General features: G+C 46.3%; 1 protein-coding gene across 2 annotated transcripts in view; it reads left to right on the top strand.

Annotated features, from left to right (window-relative positions):
* SLC24A3 (solute carrier family 24 member 3) overlaps nt 1-19547 on the top strand; it is a 561375-nt gene that overhangs the window by 389285 nt on the left and 152543 nt on the right. For both annotated transcript variants that reach the window (XM_037811901.1, XM_037811900.1), the window contains 2 exons: nt 4516-4600; nt 5264-5367. In XM_037811901.1, coding sequence (XP_037667829.1) covers nt 4516-4600; nt 5264-5367 — 189 coding nt within the window. The remainder of the gene's footprint in view (nt 1-4515; nt 4601-5263; nt 5368-19547) is intronic.

Here is a 19547-nt window from a genome sequence, read left to right as displayed (position 1 = left end):
GACAAATGCTGCTGGTGTTCTTTCCTATTTTCTTTTCTGCTTTTAAATCCTCTCCTCCTTTCTCCCTGTATTTTCTCCACCTCTCTCTTCTCCGCTTCTTTCTCTCCCCAACCTTTCTTTGGTGATGCAAGGAGTCCTTGCCAGGTCAGAAACCTTCAGCCACGCATGTCTGTCATACTTCCTCTTTCTGTCTATGGACAGAAATGCTCAAAGCAGAGGCCCAAGGTACGATAAAATGAAAGAATCGGCCACAGAGCTCAGGGAAGGAACCCTGCTAGAAGTCATCCCACTGAACGCCAGGTTGAACACCAAGTTTAATCCCTTTCATCAAAAAATATTCAGCAGATCTAGGACTCTTTCATTCTCTCTCCCCTTTCATCTCTGTCTGTTTTGAAATGTAGTTTCTTTTATCTGAAAGCTTTCCGTTTTATTTTATTTTTAATCCAGAATCCCAGTTTTCAGAAGGGATCTCTCCCAGACACACTTCCCACCTGGAACTCAAGTTTCTTTATCCCAGCAGTTCTCCAACTTTGCTGCACCCCATCCCTCCTCAGTTTCTGGCCAATAGGTCTGGGGTGTTGGGGGAAGGGTTGCCAGAATTTTGTATTTCCGGTGAGTTCCCAGGTGATGCTTGAGGCTGCTGGACCAGGGACCACACTTGGAGAACTAGTAACTTGAGCAGTGTCTTCTCCATTCTTGACGGCTGTGAGCTTTTCATCCTTAAACAAAAACAAACAAAAAAAAAATCATTGCACAGTAACCGTAGAGAGGCAATGGGAGTGAGTTCCTTTATACAATGGGAGTAAGATAAGGAGAGAAAGTGGGCAGATATGGACTCCCTCGGATCAAAGTGATTGAACTTGGAAGCAGGTCAGCCTTACATGGAAGGGGACATGGTAGTGAGGCACCTGCAGTTGACGTAATTTGTGATTTCTCAGTTACCACCATTTGGTGGTTTATTCTTCATGCAAAACATAACAACTCGGTCTCTTCCACACAGCTTCTTTATTTGATAGGAAAGTTATAGTCACCTAGCAAAGTTGATAGTAAGACCTTATTCTAGAAATGTGAGCACAATGATTGAAGAAACCCCATAGGATGGCCAGCACACCTCCTTGTAGGGAGAAGTGATTGAAGTTCCAGGAGAGGGCAGAAAAGGTAGGAGGGGTGAGATGATGTAACAAAAAGGATAAAAGGAGAGGAAAAGGAAAAGGAAGGAAAATGTTTAATGAGGAAGAATAATCTAGGTTTTATTGGGCCTCTGATGTGTCAGGAACCGGCTCAGTTGGCAAACAAGTATGGCTATGTCCAAATGTCTCTTTAATCTTCACAAGAAGCCTATGGGGTAACTATTATTATCCCCCCTTAACAGGCAAGGAAACTGGGCTCAGAGAGGTTGAGTAACTGGTCCAGGTCACACAGCAGGTGAAGGGGTTCCCTGACCCCTGTGACTTTCCACTTACAGTCCCTCCACTAACCCAAAGTCCAGCTTGGACTGGGCCATGATTTTTCTAGAATTGGCTCTAGTCCAGGAAGGGGCAGGAACAAGAGAGGGCCAGCAGCTTGGCCCAGGCTTTCCAGATGCCCATTTCCAGAGCCCCAAATGCCAGCTCTTCCTGCTCCCACCCCTTTAGACTCTTATGTGCAAGATCAGTGTAGCAAGGATATGTCCCACACCTGTGTCCTATAGCAATGTGCAACTTCTCGGACCTCAGTCGTAATTGCTGAAGAATCCTTATGTCTGTGAGTGTGAGTGGGATGAGGAGAGAGTTTACATGTATTTAGAAATCCCATATGTTTACATCTTCTTAGAGAGGTGTGGCCAGTTTTCTCTGGAGTTGGACTTTCTCACAAGATGAGAGGCTCCTGGTGACAGGTCTGCCCACAGTGGCCGTGAGAGCCTCTGGAGCCCCTGGAGCCTGGGCTCGGTTTACCTTGCTCTACCTTCCCTAACCACCTTCTAGGGATTTGGTGCTATGCACTGAATGTCAGCTCTCAGATCAAGGCTGGGGGTGGGGGGAGGAACTCAAAAGGAGATTGTTTTCAGCTTTCGTGAAAGATGGGTTGGGAGAGAAAGCCACATCATTCAACAATCTACAGCTGGGGTGGGGAGGAGGCATGGGAAAGTCTCACTCAGACTCACATACATTAATGTTTGAAATCAGAAAAATATGGGGAAAGACAAAAGAAAAGAAACGAAAGAGGATAGAGGAGAGTCCGACCCCAGGGTCACTCCAGCGGGATGACAGCCAGTGCCTGTGAGGCGCGGGCTCTGGGTCAAGCCTCTGAAACGATGGTCCCTGGATCTTGGATAGGCGGGAGGTTTGATCACCAGACGTGCCAAGAAGTCAGGCAGAGGAATTGCAGGATCACGTGAGCCACGGGAGATGGACTCAGCTGTATCGAGGCAAATTAGGGAGAAGAACAGCTCCTGGAGCAGCAACGTGAGCCCAAGCCCAGAGAGGAGAAATGGGCACACTAGAGCCCTGGCCCAGGCCGACTCTTCACTTAGAGAGGACGAGGTTGGGAGGGGAGGATGGGGGTGGGGCTTGGGCCACGCAGAGGTGTCCAGGACAACAGTGGGAAGCGATGGGTGTTGGGAGCAGGTGGGTGATGTGCTGGGTGATGTGAGACCGTCCCTCCCACTTATTTGTAAACCCAGAGCTGTGGGCTCCGCCTGGGCCGGGCTCAGCGCCAAGGGCTTAGAAGGACACCGGATAAAACACTGCGTGGTCCTTGACATCCAAGGGCTCACTGGCCAACACCCAGCTCCAGGAAGGCCTGAGCGGGGACTGGGTGAGTGCCAGGGAAACGGGAAAGTCCCGAGAGAGGCTGGAGCAGGGAGAGATGGCCTCTGCTGGGGCAGGCTTGGAGCAGCCTGGGAGGGAGGACCGCAGTGGCAGAGCATTTCGGGGAAAGGTGTTTGAAGCAAACAGTCTGAGCCACAGAACCAAGATGGGAGATCACAAGGCACAAACAGGGTGCAGGGAGCCCTAAATGCCAGGCTGGGGCGTGAGGAGTTGTTCAGCACTTGGAAGGGAGCTCAGGAGGGCTTGGGGCCATTATGTCAGGCCCAGAGACCAGGGGCAGGGAGAGCCCTGGCCAGTGATCCTGAGATTCCAGTGAGATGCTGGCTGATACCAGAGTGAATTTGAGATCAAAGGGGAAAGGGTGTGAGGAGATAGAAGCAAATGCATGGATTTGGGGATGGGAGGGGAGAGGAACTGGAGATGACCCCAAAGTTTGGATCCCACAGCTCCTGCTCCATTGGGGGCCCCAAGCTGGAGAGGGCCGTGGCAAGGCAAGGCTCACATCTTGGGGCGAGGGAGGCGTGAGTGCTGTGTTGGGTCACTGTGCCCTGGGGAGGGTCCCTCGCGGCCACAGCTCCCCTTGAGGCATCACTATCCTCCATCTTCAGGTCTCCTCAGCACCCGGTGGGAAGTGTAGCTGAATGTTCAGTCGAGAGCAAAGGAAGACCCCAGAGCAGAATCCTCACCTAGGGCCCCCACGGCAGCCTCCTGCAGAGTGGAGTGAGGGGGAGTGGCGCCCCTCCATGGTGGGGCCAGGAAGTGCAGCTGGGAGGTGTCATACGAGTCGTGCATCTCCGCTGGGGTGCGTGGAGGCACTTCGCTGAGAGCCAGCGGCTTGCTTTCTGGGGCATGACTGAATGCAGAAAAGCTAAACGTGCTAACCAGCCTCGAGTGTGTGTCTTGGCATCTTGCAGATCACCCTTTGGTTTAACGAGCAGAGCGACCTGCAGAGTTAAATTATGTAGAATATCTTGGCATCATCAATTTCCATTCGGTCCCCACTTCCCACTCTCACCCTTCCTACCCCTGGGTTCTAGAACAGCATGGAGGATGGGGAGGAGGGTTTCAGGACAGTGATCCACTTACCTCCATAGATGGCAGAGATTGCCCCATAGGCTCACAAAATGGTTACTAGACCCACATAGAATTTCAAAAAACAGAATGTTTTGCATAAACATCTGGACTACTGGCATTTCTTAAAAAATAAAAATATCTGCCACCACTAAGCCACTGTAGGGAACCTGAGCAGTGCTGCCTTGGAAGGGAAATGAATGCCCACCTCCCACCATCGCCTTTCCCCCTACAGTCCCCACCCCACTCCCCAGGGGCCTCACCCTAGCTTACTCTACTTGCCCATTATGTGCACAGCCCTTGGGGGCATTTGGGTGGGGGACCCCTACACTCCTCATTGTACACACAGTCCCCTCTCCAGTCCCGCCCAGGCTGAGGACGGTGAGTGCAGCTTCGGCCCAGCAGCGAGTCCAGCAGCAGAGGCTGGAGCTCCCTGTGGAGGAGGGGAAGGCAGAGGGCATGACTGGAGCCCCCACCCCCATACCCCCACCCCCACCCTCAGCTTCCAACAGTCCTGCTGTTGCTGAGCCCTCTGCTTCTCAGGCGTGGGACCTCAGGAGTTCCAGGGGGCCACAGCTGCCTCTGTCCCCGATGGAATCCAAAGCATCTGTTCTTTGTTTTTGCTCTTCTGCAGCGCCTGCACCTCAGCGAGGATGTGGCTGGGGCCACGTTCATGGCAGCGGGAAGTTCGGCCCCAGAGCTGTTCACATCGGTCATAGGTAGGTAATGACCCGGGGGATGTCCCAGCCCTTGCCTCCCTCAAGGAGATTGGCTCTGGATTCAGTTGGCTTTCCAGCAGGGTTGTCAGCCTCTCTGCCACTAACAGGAAACAAGCAGATCAGCCTCCTACTCTGCTGTTATCATCATCATCACCGTCATCATCATTATTATTATTATATTCAAATTATTCTACTTTGCATGAATTTGTCCCAAACCAAGTGCTAATGCTCCTGTGGGACTGGAGCATCTATAATTCCATCCTCTAGTCCACAACTGTTTCCTGTCAATGCTTATGAAGTTCTCCCGTGTGTCTACTTGGAGGTCCCCCATGTCTACCTGGGAGAGGCCCCATGTCTACCTTGGAGGTCTGCCATAAGTCTGACTTGGAGACCCCCATGAGGCCACCTGAAGGCCTGCCATGGGTCCACCTTGGAGACCCCCATAGCCACCTTGGAGGTCCCCCATGAGTCCACCCTGGAGGTTACCCATGTGCCCACCTCGGAGGTCCCCCATGAGTCCACCTTGGAGGCCCCCATGGCCACCTTGGAGGTTCCCCATGGCCACCTTGGAGGTCCCCCATGAGTCCACCTTGGAGGCCCCCATGGCCACCTTGGAGTGCAACCAGGCCATGACTGCTGTTTAACATTGGGTCTCTGTTTCAGGAGTCTTCATCACGAAGGGTGACGTGGGTGTCGGGACTATCGTGGGCTCAGCTGTATTCAACATCCTGTGTATCATTGGAGTGTGTGGACTCTTTGCCGGGCAGGTGAGTGAGGGTTGTGGCCATGTCAATCATGGTCCTGGGGCAGAAGCATGGGCACTTGGGGTAGCAGGCTGTTCTGCTGGAGCACAGGAAGCATCAGGATGCAATGACTCTGGGCAGCTGTGAGTTGGGATCTCACATCCCAGGTGGCTGCTGTGCTGAAGCTGAAAGCCATCAAATCCTGTTATCTGGTCTCCACATCACACTCAGAGCCATTTTGGCATGTTACTGATTTGAACTGGAACAGCCTAAAACAATTTTAGGTATGGTTTTGTCTCAATGGAAATTATGTACAAGAGAGAGAATTTTTTCTGCTAAAAACAATTTGAGGTAATTGCAGTTGGCTGAAGGTGTTTCTTTTTCTACAGTATTGAAGCATTTTATTGGCTTGTTGGCTTGAGCTTGCTTTGCAGCTTGTGAGGAGCTTTGAATGCCTGCATTTTACCTGTGGGGCTATCCCACCACTGGGCCATGTCATGGGGTCCAGGTCCTTTATGAACACTGATAGCCATTTTGGAAAGTCCTGGGAGGATGCACAGAAATCACCAAAAAAGTACAAGGCATTTGGGCAGCTGGGCATGGTGTGTGGCCATGGCATTTGATGGCTTGCAGCCGCCCCCCCACCCCGGCTCTTGTGGCCTCGCTTTTTCATAGGCACCTTATTGAGAAACAAGGTGGCCCTGTGCTCTCTCTGCCCAGACACTCAGGGCTTTGAGTAATTTCTAGAAAAAGCAACTTCCAAAGCCCATCGAGGCCACCCCACTTGTAGTATTTAGAACCCTGGTAATCCTAATCAGCTCCCTTGAAGGGAAGACGCAGTGACCTGCAGGAAGTGACTGATTAGCTTGAAGGGCCAAGGCATCATGGCAAGCCCTACTCTAGCGCCCTTTCCCAGGCCCCTCTGTCTTTTGCCCAGTGGCGCCCAGGGCTGCCCGCCTCTCTAACACAGATCAGAGATTCTCTAATGCAGGATGTACCCAGGCTCGCCCTTACTGTTCCCCCCCGCCCATGGTCACTTACAGCCTCTTCCTGATGCAGATCGATTTTTCTGGGGTGCCTGTTGGGTTAGTGGCTTCCGAGCGACAGGCAGAGGGACACCTGGGTCTCTGCAGGGATTGGCTGCCGAGTCCACCAGGGGGACAGGTCATTTCTCAGAGGGCAGCCTCCAGATAGCTGCTTCCTGGCTTGGGGATTGAGTTCTGCCCAACTTTCTGGACAGAACATTTTCATTTTTCTCAACCTGTTAAGCAGTTATCTCTTGTCTTAGATTTTGTGGCTTTCACAATATAGTGGGGTTTTTGGGTTTTGCTTTTGTTTTTTAATCTGCTATAAATGTAGTTAGTGGAAAAAAAAAAATTGAGTCCCTGTCGTTGCTTCCGGTGCACTTGCACTTCGTCTGCCTCGGACGAGTTCTCATTGCCTTCTGAAGATGAACAGGCAAGCCCGGGAGAAGGGGCCGTGGCTGTCAGCACTCTCTTAATTAGCATTGTCACCATTAGCAGTACAGTAGCCGGGCCGTTTAGTGTTTACTCATTGGTACCTGAAGCTTGATTCTAAAACCAGCCTAAAGGGCGAGAACTAACGTAAGGAAATGAACAAATGACTGGAACGCGTCTAGTAAATGCCACACACCTAATTGCCTATGAAGTGGCTTAAATGTATTTGTGTTTCCTAATTTATTAGCAATGTGGTTAATCACCAGCTTGGTTAGAACAGCTGCACAAGAGGCAGATTGCCTCCTGAGCTCCCACCAGTGTGGTCAGCAGCCCGTTTACCCCCTTTGGGAGGGTACTGCCTGCCTCGTCACTCCAGCCGGCGTGGCTGTGGGGAGAAACAACATCCCTGATGGGGCCTGGCAGCCAACACGGTGGTTTGGGCCACCAACCAGTAGGATTTGGGGTGCCAGCCTTTCCTTTTGTGCCCACTTAGGAATGGCTGAGGTCATCCAGCTCTCTTTTTCGGGTCTTTGTAGGGGAAGCAAATTGGTATTTTGGGAAGAACGTGGGCCCGCGAGGCAGACTTGCCTGGGTTTGAATCCTGACTCTGCCACTTGCTGGCTGTGGGACGTCAGAGAAGTGACTTAACCTCTCTGGGCCTTGGTTTCCTCATCTGTAGAGCAGGTAGAAGAGCGTTGCAGGTTCGGCACTGACAGCACCCGGCCCACATGGGAGGTGCTCCATAGAAGTTAGATTCCCATCATCAGCTCTGAAGTCTTTGCCTCAGAATCCCAGCCTGGATCACTGGTATCGTTTGACAGACTGGTTGGTGGAACTTATCAAACAGTCAGGGACGCCCACAACTTACCTGACAGCTGTAAGATACCTGGTGGGAAGAGAAAGTGAGTCAGGGAGAAGGCGATTGAAACGAAAATCAAAATGAGGGCTGGTGATGGAAGGAGCATCTCACAGGACTGCTCCTTTCCTCTGTGCCATCTGATCAGTGGGAACAAAAGAAAAATCAGAAATGAAAGCTGTCCCATCCTAATCTAGAGAGTGACACTTCCAGGCAGCTGGCGTGGGAGCAGCGTTACAGCCAAGGATGGGTATCGGGAATGGGACTGAGTAATAAATCCAGTCGCAGCTCTCACTTGGTACTGTTATTTATGTCGCGCTGTGCTTTGATTTGGTGGGGCGCGTTCCCAGCAAGCGCCCATGCGCCTCTCCCGAATGCATTCCGGCCCGAAGGGCTGCACATGACGAGGCCTGTTACCCATCGGAAATTAAAGTAATTAAGCTGTAAGGTTCGAGTTGCTATCTCAATTCGAGTTTTCATGAGTTCAATGTAATTAAGTGTCTGCCGTATTTGCAGTTTACAAACATACCAGCGCTTTGGTGTTCGCCTAAGGGGCTTTGGGGAGTTTTATGGGACAAGAAAGAAATTGCTTCTTAGAAAGTGGCCTTGTAGGGCAGTTCTTGGCGTCCCTGCAAGACATTTATAGGACTGTGGTCCTACAAGTTTTCTTTATTTAAAAAGTGAAAAAAATAATAATAAGGAAGAAAAGGCAACAAGCTCTTGATGTAACACGCAAATGTATTTCTATGGTATAAATTCACATGTTGTATTTGCAGGACTTCATGCCAATTTTGTAAAACAATGTACTTTTGAATTCACATCGGCCACTCAGAGCACATTGTGTTGTAAATACAGCACCACAAACAGAGGAAACAGTTTCACCATGTCCCAGATTAGGATGTGCATATTCTGGATATTACAGAGCAGCAGATGGTGCCAGTTCATAATAAGATGCTCCCACATCCTAGCATTGTACCCAAAGTGCTTCTGCGAGAGCCCTCTAATCTTAGCTGGATTCGCCTTTCTTCAAATAACACCCTGTCCCCTGCCAGTCTGTCCTCTAACACAAACCCACATGGCTCCCAAAGGGAAACTGCCTTAGTTTGGGCTTCCCCAGAAGGAGACCCTAAGCAGAGACTTCAGTGCAAGAAGTTTCTTGGGAGGCGATGCCAGGAAGCAGCAGGGAAGGCAAGGCACCCAGTGCCCAGTGTGGGGTTTAATTTTTCCTAGGGATCTGGGGGTCGGTGTAGAGCGTGGGCCTCTAAGGTTTCCCACTGAGGGGCAGGGGGGCTTGGTGTTTATCCACCAGCCACCCTCAGCCATTGGTGAGGACTGTTCCCAAGGGGTATCAATTTCCCCGTATTGCAGCTTGCTGGGCCCAGGCTGGGGTGACTTTGGGGCCCAAAACACATCCCTAGGCCAAGAGACATAGGGGACATTGGATGTCAGGAGAGAAAATATGAAATATGAAGATGAGGCAGTAAGAGTGGGACCCAGGGAGGATTTACTACAAACTCAGGACCAAGGCTTTTAAAAGTAAGCCACCCGTTGGCCTCCTCTCCGGCTCCCCTGGATGAAACACGAACATCAGTTTTAAGGTTTAGGCTGAGTTTTAAGAGAACTGGGCTAGGACACCTCACATTTAGGGAATTTCCTCTCATGTTAAAAGTAACAGCTACCATTTATTAAGATTCTCCTATGTGTGGGCACCACACTAGATCCTTTATAAATCTTTGAAGAAATACACCCACTACGTTTTAAGATAGTGTTATCCTCGTTTACAGACAAGGAAACGGATGCCCGGGGAGGCTGCCACGAGGTGGTTAAACCTGGGTTTGAGACACAACTGCAGTAAAATCCTTTCTCTTTCCACAGGGGGAATCCAGAATTTAAAAATCTCTAGATGTTCCTACTACATTCTTAGAGTTACTCTTAGCTTTTATGTGTTCTTTAGATGTTTTGCGTGCAGGAGCTGGGGGCAGAAAATAAGGGACAAACCAGCAAAATAGTGGTGGCCCCAGGTGGGTGATGGAGGTGCTGGACCAACCAACTCGCAGGTGGAGCACGTGTCGCCAGAGGGACCCCCGAAAGCCGGCCTTCCCCCACCTGACAGATGGGGTTTGGGGCTGGCAAGCACCCCAGTTTGTCTTGCACACCTTGACTCCTGGCTTACCGTTCCCCAGACAAAGCCCAGCTTTTCCCACACCATAGGCCACTTCTAGAAGCAGCCAGAGTCCCCAAGACGCTGAGGACAGGGGAGACCAAAAGCACAAGCCACTAGGTGCCAAATCTAAAACCAGCAGCAGGGAGATGAACAAGGCAAGGAAGAGAAAGAACACCCATGAGGAAATCACAGAGGGCAGGAGCAGGAGAAGGCCTTGCCTAGGACGCCGGATGCTTCAGTATTTGATCAGGTGGGTAGCAATACAGCAGGAGTAAACCAAAGCCACAGTCAGGTCCAGTAGCCGAGTCTATCAGATCCTGGTGAAATAGTTTCTCTCGGTGTCTTCTGCAGACCACCTGCCTCAAGAGGACCTTGTTAGAGTGCAGACCCCCAGCCCCTGCCCCAGACCAAATGAATCCAAAGAGCTTCTGTCCCTGTGTAAGGCTCAGCTGCAGCCCCAGCTCCGCTCATATCCTTGGGCCAAGCCTGGCCTGGGCAAGAGGCAGGCAGCTCTCGTATGGAAGTTGGCCCAGGCTTCATAAACCGCCATCCTCTGACTCCTCAGTCCCGTGCCTGGGCGTCTGCTGGAGCCCTCACTGTTCCCTGCTCATCCTCCTTCCCCTGACTCAAGGCCAGATCCTGGCAGAGCCCCACACCTGATCTTCCTCAACAGATGCCATTGCTTCCAGGCCCAGAGCTCCATCCAGGTCACCTGCCCAGCTCTGTGCTCCTCTGCCTCTACTGTCTCTGCATCCCCACCCCAGGTCTCAGGGTTAGCTTTGTCTTTGGCTCATGGCACTTGTTTCTGGCTTGTTCTACCTCCTTAAAATGATCTCTTGAAATCAGATCCAGTCTCAGACTTACATCTAGATTAATTAAGAGACTTTCAGTTTCAGGCACCAAAACGCTCAGCCCAAACTGGCTTCTTAAATGAGGGGAATTTATTGGTGTCTCTGAAAAATACAGAGGAATGTGAACATCAGGCATGGTTTGATCAGGGCTCCAGCCCCATTTTCTTTGATTTTCTTGATTCCAACCTCCTCTTTCCCTTTTGCCAGACTGGTTTTCCTTCATGATAGAAAATGGCTATAACTGTTTCAAGCCTTATATGCACACAACACATAACCCAGAAAAGAGAATCTCTCCCCACCCAGCTCATCCTCCCACTCTCCAACCCAGCATCACCAAACAAAAATTAGATTGGGCCAATTCAGATTACCTGGCCATCCTTGACCCAATCAGGGAACTGGTTACCCAAATGACTTAGGGTAACTAAGAACCACCCACCCATTTCCCCCTTCTCCCAAGAATGTGATCAGTCCCCCCCACCCCCGGCCCCAAATTCATAGCTTTCAATCTCTAGTTACCACACAAAGCAGACTTGGACAAAGTTTGTGCAGTCTCATGGGCTGCCCTGATAGCTGTTTGCTTGAGCTGGCCTGATGCAAACAGTAAAATGCACAGCAATCCTTCGTTCACTCCATAAGTGTCTCATCACAGTACAGCTGCTCCTGGAGGGGCCCACATGAAGACTACATTGCCTTTCTGCAGAGCATTAGAGGTTTGCATTCCAAGCCATACATTCAAGCCTGTGTTTTTGGAGACTGGGATGGAGTGTGGTTTATTTGGTCAAAGCCCTGAACTCTGAAATTTGTTCAGGTCCCCAGAAGACCCTGAGACCAGGGGTCCCCTAGAGGAACAGGTAGGGGAGTGCAGAAGCTTTATGGGAAACTGAGGGTCAGTCCTATTGGGCACTTCTCGGGGACTGTGCGGAACATGCTTTGAGGTGTCCTGCCCAAGGGGCCAGGGAGCTGGGGCATTTCTCCTCCACCTACCATTAGTCATTGCAGCTCCTGGGGCACAAACACCAGGCAGAGCCAGAGGAAGCCCTCGTTTCAGCGGGGTCCATTTGCATGGTACACCTGGGTGCACGTGCCTTCAGGCGCTCCTAGTCTGCCTCCAGGTATGTGCACGTTAGGAAGGGCCAAGCCAATGGACCTCACCCCGAATCATAAGCACTCAGATGGTCGGCAGCCTTTGTCAAAAGGACTCAGCCCGGATGGAAGTGCTTTCTCCGTCAGGGTTAGGAAGAATGACAGTGTGCCCTGGAGAAGTGAGAGCCATGGGCTCCGCTCTGAGGACAGGATGGCAGAGGGGCCGAGACCCAGCTCTGCCTGCCACGTCCCGACACACTGCCAGTCCCCCACCCCTTCATTCTTCATGCCTCTGTGTCTGTCCACCCCAGGTCCCTGTCCACTCCAAGCAAGGCCATTCTTTTTAATCAGAATTAAGACCCTGAAATAACGAGGATGGTAATATCAGTGATAAAAATAGCTAAAATGTATGAGCACTCACTGTGTGCTGGGTACTGTTCTCAGAACTGCTTGCATGGAGTCAGTCATTCATCTTTTCTTTATAATGATATATTTTTTGTTAGAGCAGTTATAGGTTTATAGAAAAATCAGGCAGAAAATAGAGTTCCTGTATACCCCCAATACACATGCAGTTTTCCCTATTATGGACACTTTGCCTTGGTGCAATACGTTTGTTATAATTGATACAACTTTATTATTACAATTATACTATTAATTATAGCCCATAGTTTACAATACAGTTCACTCTTTTTATTGTTCATTTCTATGGGTTTCTTTTTTCCCCTGGTAACTTATATACAAACAAAAATTTTCCATTCTATGCACTTTCAAATATACAGTTTACTCATGTTACACAAAGCTGTGCCACCATTGCCATCATTCATTGCCAACACTTTTGCATCACCCCAAACAGAAACTTCATACTAATTAAACATAACTCCCAATTCCCCACCCCTACCTGGTCCCTGATAACCTGTATTCTCATTTCTGACTTTATGAATTTGCTTTATTCTGCTTATTTCATATAAGTGAGATCATACTATTTTTGTCCTTTTGTGCCTGGCTTATTTCATTCAATGTGATATCTTCATAGTTCATCTGCATAGTTGCATATATCAGAACGTCATTCTATTTTTTGGCCTAATGCTACTCCACTGTGTGTATATACCACATTTTGTTTATGCATTCACCTGTTGATGATACTTAGGTTGCCTCCACCTTTTGGCAATTGTGAATAATGCTGCTATGAACATAGGTGTGCAAATACTTGTTCAAGTCCCTGCTTTCAGTTCTTTTGGGTATATACCCAAAAGTGGGATTGTGGGTCATATGGAAATTTATATTTAACTTCCTGATGACCCACCAAACTGTTTTCTACACTTTGGCTGCACCTTTTTACATTCTCATCAACAGTGTACAAGGGTTCCTGTTTTTCTACATCTTCTCCAGCACTGGTTATTTGCCTTTATTTTTTAATAGGAGCCATTCTAGGGGGTGTGAAATGGTATCTTGTGGTTTTGATTTACGTTTTCCTGATGCCTAATGACGCTGAGCATCTTTTCCTGTGTTTATTGGCCATTTGTGTATCTTTATTGGAGAAATGTCTATTCTAGTCATTTTCCCATTTTTTTAATTGGGTTGAATTTTTGTTGTGAAGTTGTAGGAGTTCTTTGGATGGATGTTAAACCCTTAACAGGTTTCTAAATATTTTCCCCCATTCTGTAGAGTATCCTTTTACTATCTTGATAAAGTCCTTTGATGCACAAAATTTTTAAATTTTGAAGAAGTGCCGTTTATCTGTTTTTACCTTCACTGCTCATGCTTTTGGCATAAATTCTAAGAAACCACTGCCTGACACAAGGTCCTGAAGATGTCAGGCATGTAGGACTCTTCTTATTCTGGTTCTTTATTTAGGCCTTTGATCCATGTTGTGGTAATTTATAGGTATAGTATAAGGCGGGGGTCCACCTTTATCCTTTTGCATATGGATATCCAGTTTTCCCAGCACCATTCGTTAAAGAGAATATTCTTCCCCCACTGAGTGGACTGTGTACCCTTGTCAAAAATCAGTTGGTGGTAAGTGTGAGGGTTTATTTCTGAACTCTCTATTCAATTCCATTGTGCTATATGTCTTTCCTTGTGCCAGTACCATGCTGTTTTGATTACAGTAGCTTTGTAACGAGTTTTAAAATCAGGAAGTCTTAGTACTGCAACTTTGTTCTTCTTTTTCAAGATAGTTTTAGCTATTTGGGGCCCCTTACACTTCCATATGAATTTGACCTTGGCTTTTCCATTTCTGCGAAGAAAGCTGCTGGAATTTTGATTGGGATTGTGTTGAATCTGTAAATTGCTTTGAGTAGAATTGACATTTTAACAATATTTAGTCTTCCATTCCAGAAACATGGAATGTTCTTCCATTTATTTAGGTTGTCTTTAATGTCTCTCAGCAGTGTTTTGTAGTTTTCTGTATATAAGTGTTCTTTATGACCTGGTTACATTTATCTCTAGATATTTGCTTCTTTTAGTTGCTATTGTACATGGAATTTTTTCTTGATTTCCTCTTTGGATTGTTCGTTACTAATGTATAGAAACACCACTGATTTTTGCATGTTTCTCTTCCAAGCCACCATTTTGATGAATTCATTCATTAATTTTAGTGCTCTTGTTGAGGATTTTTCAGGATGGACCTGATCCTGAAAAATGTTGGACCACCCTTGCATACCTGGGATAAATTCCACTTGACCATGTGTTCTGGTTTGCCAATGCTGCGGTTATGCAAAATACTAGAAATGGATTGGCTTTTATAAAGGGGATTTATTTGGTTACAAATTTAGTCTTAAGGCCATAAAGTTTCCAAGGTAAGGCATCAACAATAGGGTACCTTCACTGAAGGAAGACTGATGGGATCCAAAAAACTTCTGTTAGCTGGGAAGGCACATGGCTGGCATCTGCTCGAGGGTTCTGGTTTCAAGATGATGTCCTCCCAGGACGTTTCTCTCTAGGTGTCTGGGGGTATTCTGTTAGTTTCTTCCAGGCAAACTGCAGACTAGCAAAAGTCTACTTTCAATACCTGTCTCCAAAATGACTCTCTCGTCTGCAGCAGCACTAAGTTCCTCCTGTTTGTCAGCTCTTTTATATGGCTCCAAGGATTTAATTAAGACGCACCCTGAATGGGCAGGGTAACACCTCCATGGAAATTTATCCACTCAAAGGTCTCACCCACAGTTGATTGAGTCACATCCCCATGGAAACACTCAATCGAAGGATTCCAACCTAATCAATACTAATATGTCTGCCCCCACAAGATTGCATCAAAGAACATGGCATTTGGAGGGACATAATACATCCAAACCAGCACACCATGGTATATAATCTTTTGTTGTACACCATACCTTTTAATATTTTAAAATGTTAACTCTGGGATTTAGTCCCTGAGCTGTTTCTTGAGTGCCAGGAGCTAACAACACAAACCAACCAATGCAAAAAACTCTTTTCACTGTCCTTGCAAACTGGCTTTGCATTGGCTGGTGCTGCCCCATCAACAAGTTTAGCCCAAGGCCTGTGTCTCGTCCTTGGCTTGTGCTTCCTGGTGGCCTTAGGAGTTCTCTTGTTTGCAGGAACTTGAATGCTCCCTCTACTCTCCAAGAAACAGACTACCTCCTTTTCCCCAGTGCTCCATCACAGGACTCAAAATAGCTAAGCCTTTGTCCCAGGATGCCTCACTCAGTTTTTTTCTTCCACTCCTTTCACTGTCTCAAGCTGCTTTTGCCTGGCAGGAAAATGCTGGAAGCTGTGACAGCTAGAGAGGAGTCTCTCAACCGTCCTTCCCAGCTGGAACAAAGCCAGAGACCCACAAAGCAGTGCCTGCCAGCTCCCACCTGTCGAGGAGAGAGGATAAGGGATGGGCCAGGAAGGGTGCCAGGAGCTCTTATGGCTCTTTGAAGCTGTGTTTTCTTGATTCAGCACTTGCTCAGTAAATGTAGCCCTTGAACTGTTTTCTATAGCTTTGAGGAAGCACATTGTTTTTAGATCTCCTCTGCTGCTTTTGCCCAGGGCAGGTTGGTGCAATGGCTGCTCTCAGAGCCAGCCAGGCCCCCAGGGAGCTAAAGTAGCTAATCAATAGCAATGATCAGCTGTCAGACCACACAACCTGGATCTTGGGGTGCTAGGTCTTTATATCCTACCCTTACTCCAGAAAGCTGCACCAGGGGCCAGACCTTACTGCTCCTTGCTGCAAGAGTTGAGGATGGTAGCTATTGCGCAGAGAGAGCAGTTCGCTGGTGTTTACCAGTTTACCAGCCTCTTCTTCTCACTCTTCCCTGGATGCTGCACAGTGTTCTACGAGATTCTAAAATTTTAAAATAATTGATTCAGGCAGTTCCTGCCTCTTCAATAGTTTCTGGTGGAGGGACTAATTCCTGCAGCTTCCTGCTCTGCCATCTTCCCACCATCCTCCATGTTCATTTTCCCTGTTAGTTTCGATATGTTGGGTTTTCTTTTTCATTTGCCTCAAGATATTTCTTGATTTCCCTCATGATTTATTCTTTGGCCCATTGATTGTTTAAGAGCGGATTGTTTAACTTCCATATATCTGTGGATTTTTGCAGTTCTTCCCCTGTTATTGATTTCTAGCTTCATTCCATTGTGGTCAGAAAAGATGCTTTGTATAATTTCAGTCTTTTAAAATTTATTGAAACTTGTTTTGTGACTTACTATGTGGTCTGTCCTGGAGAATGGCCCATGTGCACTTGAGAAGAATGTGTATCCTGATGTTTGGGATGCAGTATTCTGTATGTGTCCGTTAGGTCTACTTCATTTATAGTATTATTCAAGTTTTCCATTTCCTTACTGATCTCCTATGTAGATGTGTGTCCATTGATGAGAGTGGTGAATTGAAGTCTCCAGCTATTATTGTAGAGATATCTATTTATCCCTTCAGTTTTGTCAATGTTTGCCCCTTGCATTTTGGGGTACTGCAGTTGGGTATGTAAATGTTTATGAGTTTATGATTATTATATCTTCTTGGTGAATTGATCCTTTTATTATATATTATATAGTGTCCTTCTTTGCCTCTTGTAACTGTTTTTGACCAAGTCTGTTTTATCTGGTTACCATTTGCATGGAATATCTTGTTTTACATCCTTTCACCTATTTTTTTCAGCCTATTTGTGTCTTTGGGTCTAAGGTGAGTCCCTTGTAAATAACATATGGTTGGATCATGCTTTTGTATCCATTGTGCCAATCTGTCTTTTGATTGGAGAGTTTAATCCATTTACATTCAATGTAATTACTGATAAGAGGCTTATCTCAGCTATATTGTCTCTTGTTTCTTACACATTTTATATCATTATTTTGTAATTTTATTGAGATATATTCACATACCATACAAACCATCCAAAGTATACAATCAGTGGCTCACAGAATCATCACATAGCTGTTCATACATCCCCATGATCAATTTTAGAACATTTTCATTACTCCAGAAAGGAAATAAAAACAAAAAATAAAACCCAAATCCTCCCATACCCCTTTCCCCGCCTATTGTTGACCCATAGGATTGGTGTAGTACATTTGTTACTGTTGATGACAGAATAGTAAACTATTACTGTTAACTTTAGTCCGTAGTTTGCAATATGTACATTTTTTCCCATATACGCCTCTACTATTAACTCCTTGTAATAGTATCATACATTAGTTCTAGTTCATGAAAGAACTCTTTAATGTTTTTTTACAAGTGTACAGTTAATCACAGTCATGGTCCACTGCAAGATTCACTGTGTTATACATTCCCATGTTTTAACCTCTAACTTTCCTTCTGGTGACATACATGACCATGCTGGTTTGAAATTGTTTTATACCCCAGAAAAAGCCATGTTCTTTTAATCCATTCGTGTGTGTGCAGACCTATTGTGGGTGGATCTTTTGGTTAAGTTATTTCAACTGAGATGTGACCCACCCAATTCAAGGTGGGTCTTAATCCTTTACTGGAGTCCTTTATAAAAAGATAAAAGACGGTAAATTCAGAGAGAGCTGAGAGAGAGAATTGTCCCAGAGATGCCAGGAGAGGACACACAGGCATTCAGAGAGAAAGGCACTGGAATCACAAGCTGAAAGCAATGAAACTCGGAGAGAAGGACCAGCAGACCTGCCATGTGCCCTCCCATGTGAGAGATATCCCAGATGCCTGTGGCCTTTCTTCAGCGAAGGTGTCCTCCTAATGATGCCTTAATTTGGACATTTTCACAGCCTAAGAACTGTGATTTGCAACTTAATAAATCCACATTGTAAAAGCCAATCCATTGCTGGTATATTGCATTTTGGCAGCTTTAGCAAACCGAAACAATGACTCTAAACTTCCCCTTTCCACCACATTCACACTCCATTCAGCACTGTTAATTATTCTCACAGTAACATGCTGCCATCACCTCTGTCCATTTCCAAATGTTTAAGTTCAACCTAATTAAACATTCTGCACATATTAAGCAACCGCTTCCCATTCTTTAGCCTCCTTCTGTACCTGGTAACCTATATTCTATATTTTAAATCTATGTGTTTGCATACTATAATTAATTCATATCAGTGAGATCATAAAATATTTGTCCTTTTGTGTCTGACTTACTTCATTTAACATAATGTGCTCAAAGTTCATCCATGTTGCATGCTTAAGGACTTCATTCCTTTTACTGCCGAATGATATTCTATCGTATGTATGTACCGTATTTAGTTTATCCATTCATTTGTTGATGGGCACTTGGGTTGTTTCCATCTTTTGGCAATCGTGAATAATGCCGCTATGAGCGTCAGTGTGCAGATGTCTGTTCATGTCCCTCCTTTCAGATCTTCTGGGTATATTCCCAGTGGCAGGATTTCTGAGTCCTAGGGCAACTCCAAACTTAGCTTCCTGAGGAACCACAAAACCATCCTCCACAGTAACTGTACCATTTTACATTCCCACCAGCAGTGAATAAGTATTCCTATTTCACTATATCCTCTCCTACACTTGTAGTTTCCTGCTTGTATAATGGCAGCCATTCTTACTGGTGTGAAATTATCTCATTGTGGTTTTGATTTGCATTTCCCTAAGAGCTAGTGAGGCTGAGTATATTTCCATGTGCTTTTTAGCCATCTGTATTTCCTCTTTGGAGAAATGTCTATTTGTGTCTTTTGCCCATTTTTTAATTGGGCTGTTCATCTTTTTATTGTTGAGTTTTAGAATTTCTTTATATATTCTGGATATCAAACCCTTATAAGATAACGTGGTTTCCAAATATTTTCTCCCATGTATTTTATATCTTTTTTTTTGTCCTTTTCCTTTTTTGCAGGCTTCTTTTGTATATAGTTGATCTTCTGTTATATAACTGATTGATCTCTTTCTCATTTATATTTCTATATATATTTTAAATACTTCCTTCGTGGTAATCTCAGTGTTTGTATTAAACAACCTAAGCCACCAACCTACTAGTTCAAAACTATAGCAACTTAATTTAAATAGCAAGCACAGTCTTTGCTCCTATACCTCTCTATTTCCTCTCTTTAGGTTTTTCTTGTCACACAACCTCTTTATATTTTGCATGTCCATAACATAGAACTGTGATTCTTTCTTAAGAAGACCATGTGTGAATAAAAAGAAGAATTAGAAAGTTTAAAAAGGAACATAATGGAATTTATGGGGATGAAAAACACAATAATGGAAATTAAAAATACACCAGAGGCATTCAACAGCAGATTTGAACAGGCTTTGAAAGAAAGGATCAGCAAACTGTGAGGCAAGGAAATCACAAGGTCAGAAGAGCAGATTAGAGAAAAGAGAGAAAAAAAGTGAGCAGAGTGTAAGGGATCTGTGGGACAACATG

The sequence above is a fragment of the Choloepus didactylus genome, chromosome 19 (genome assembly GCF_015220235.1).
Source record: "Choloepus didactylus isolate mChoDid1 chromosome 19, mChoDid1.pri, whole genome shotgun sequence".
NCBI classification, from domain to species: domain Eukaryota; kingdom Metazoa; phylum Chordata; class Mammalia; order Pilosa; family Megalonychidae; genus Choloepus; species Choloepus didactylus.
This window is presented reverse-complemented; position numbering and strand designations above follow the sequence as displayed.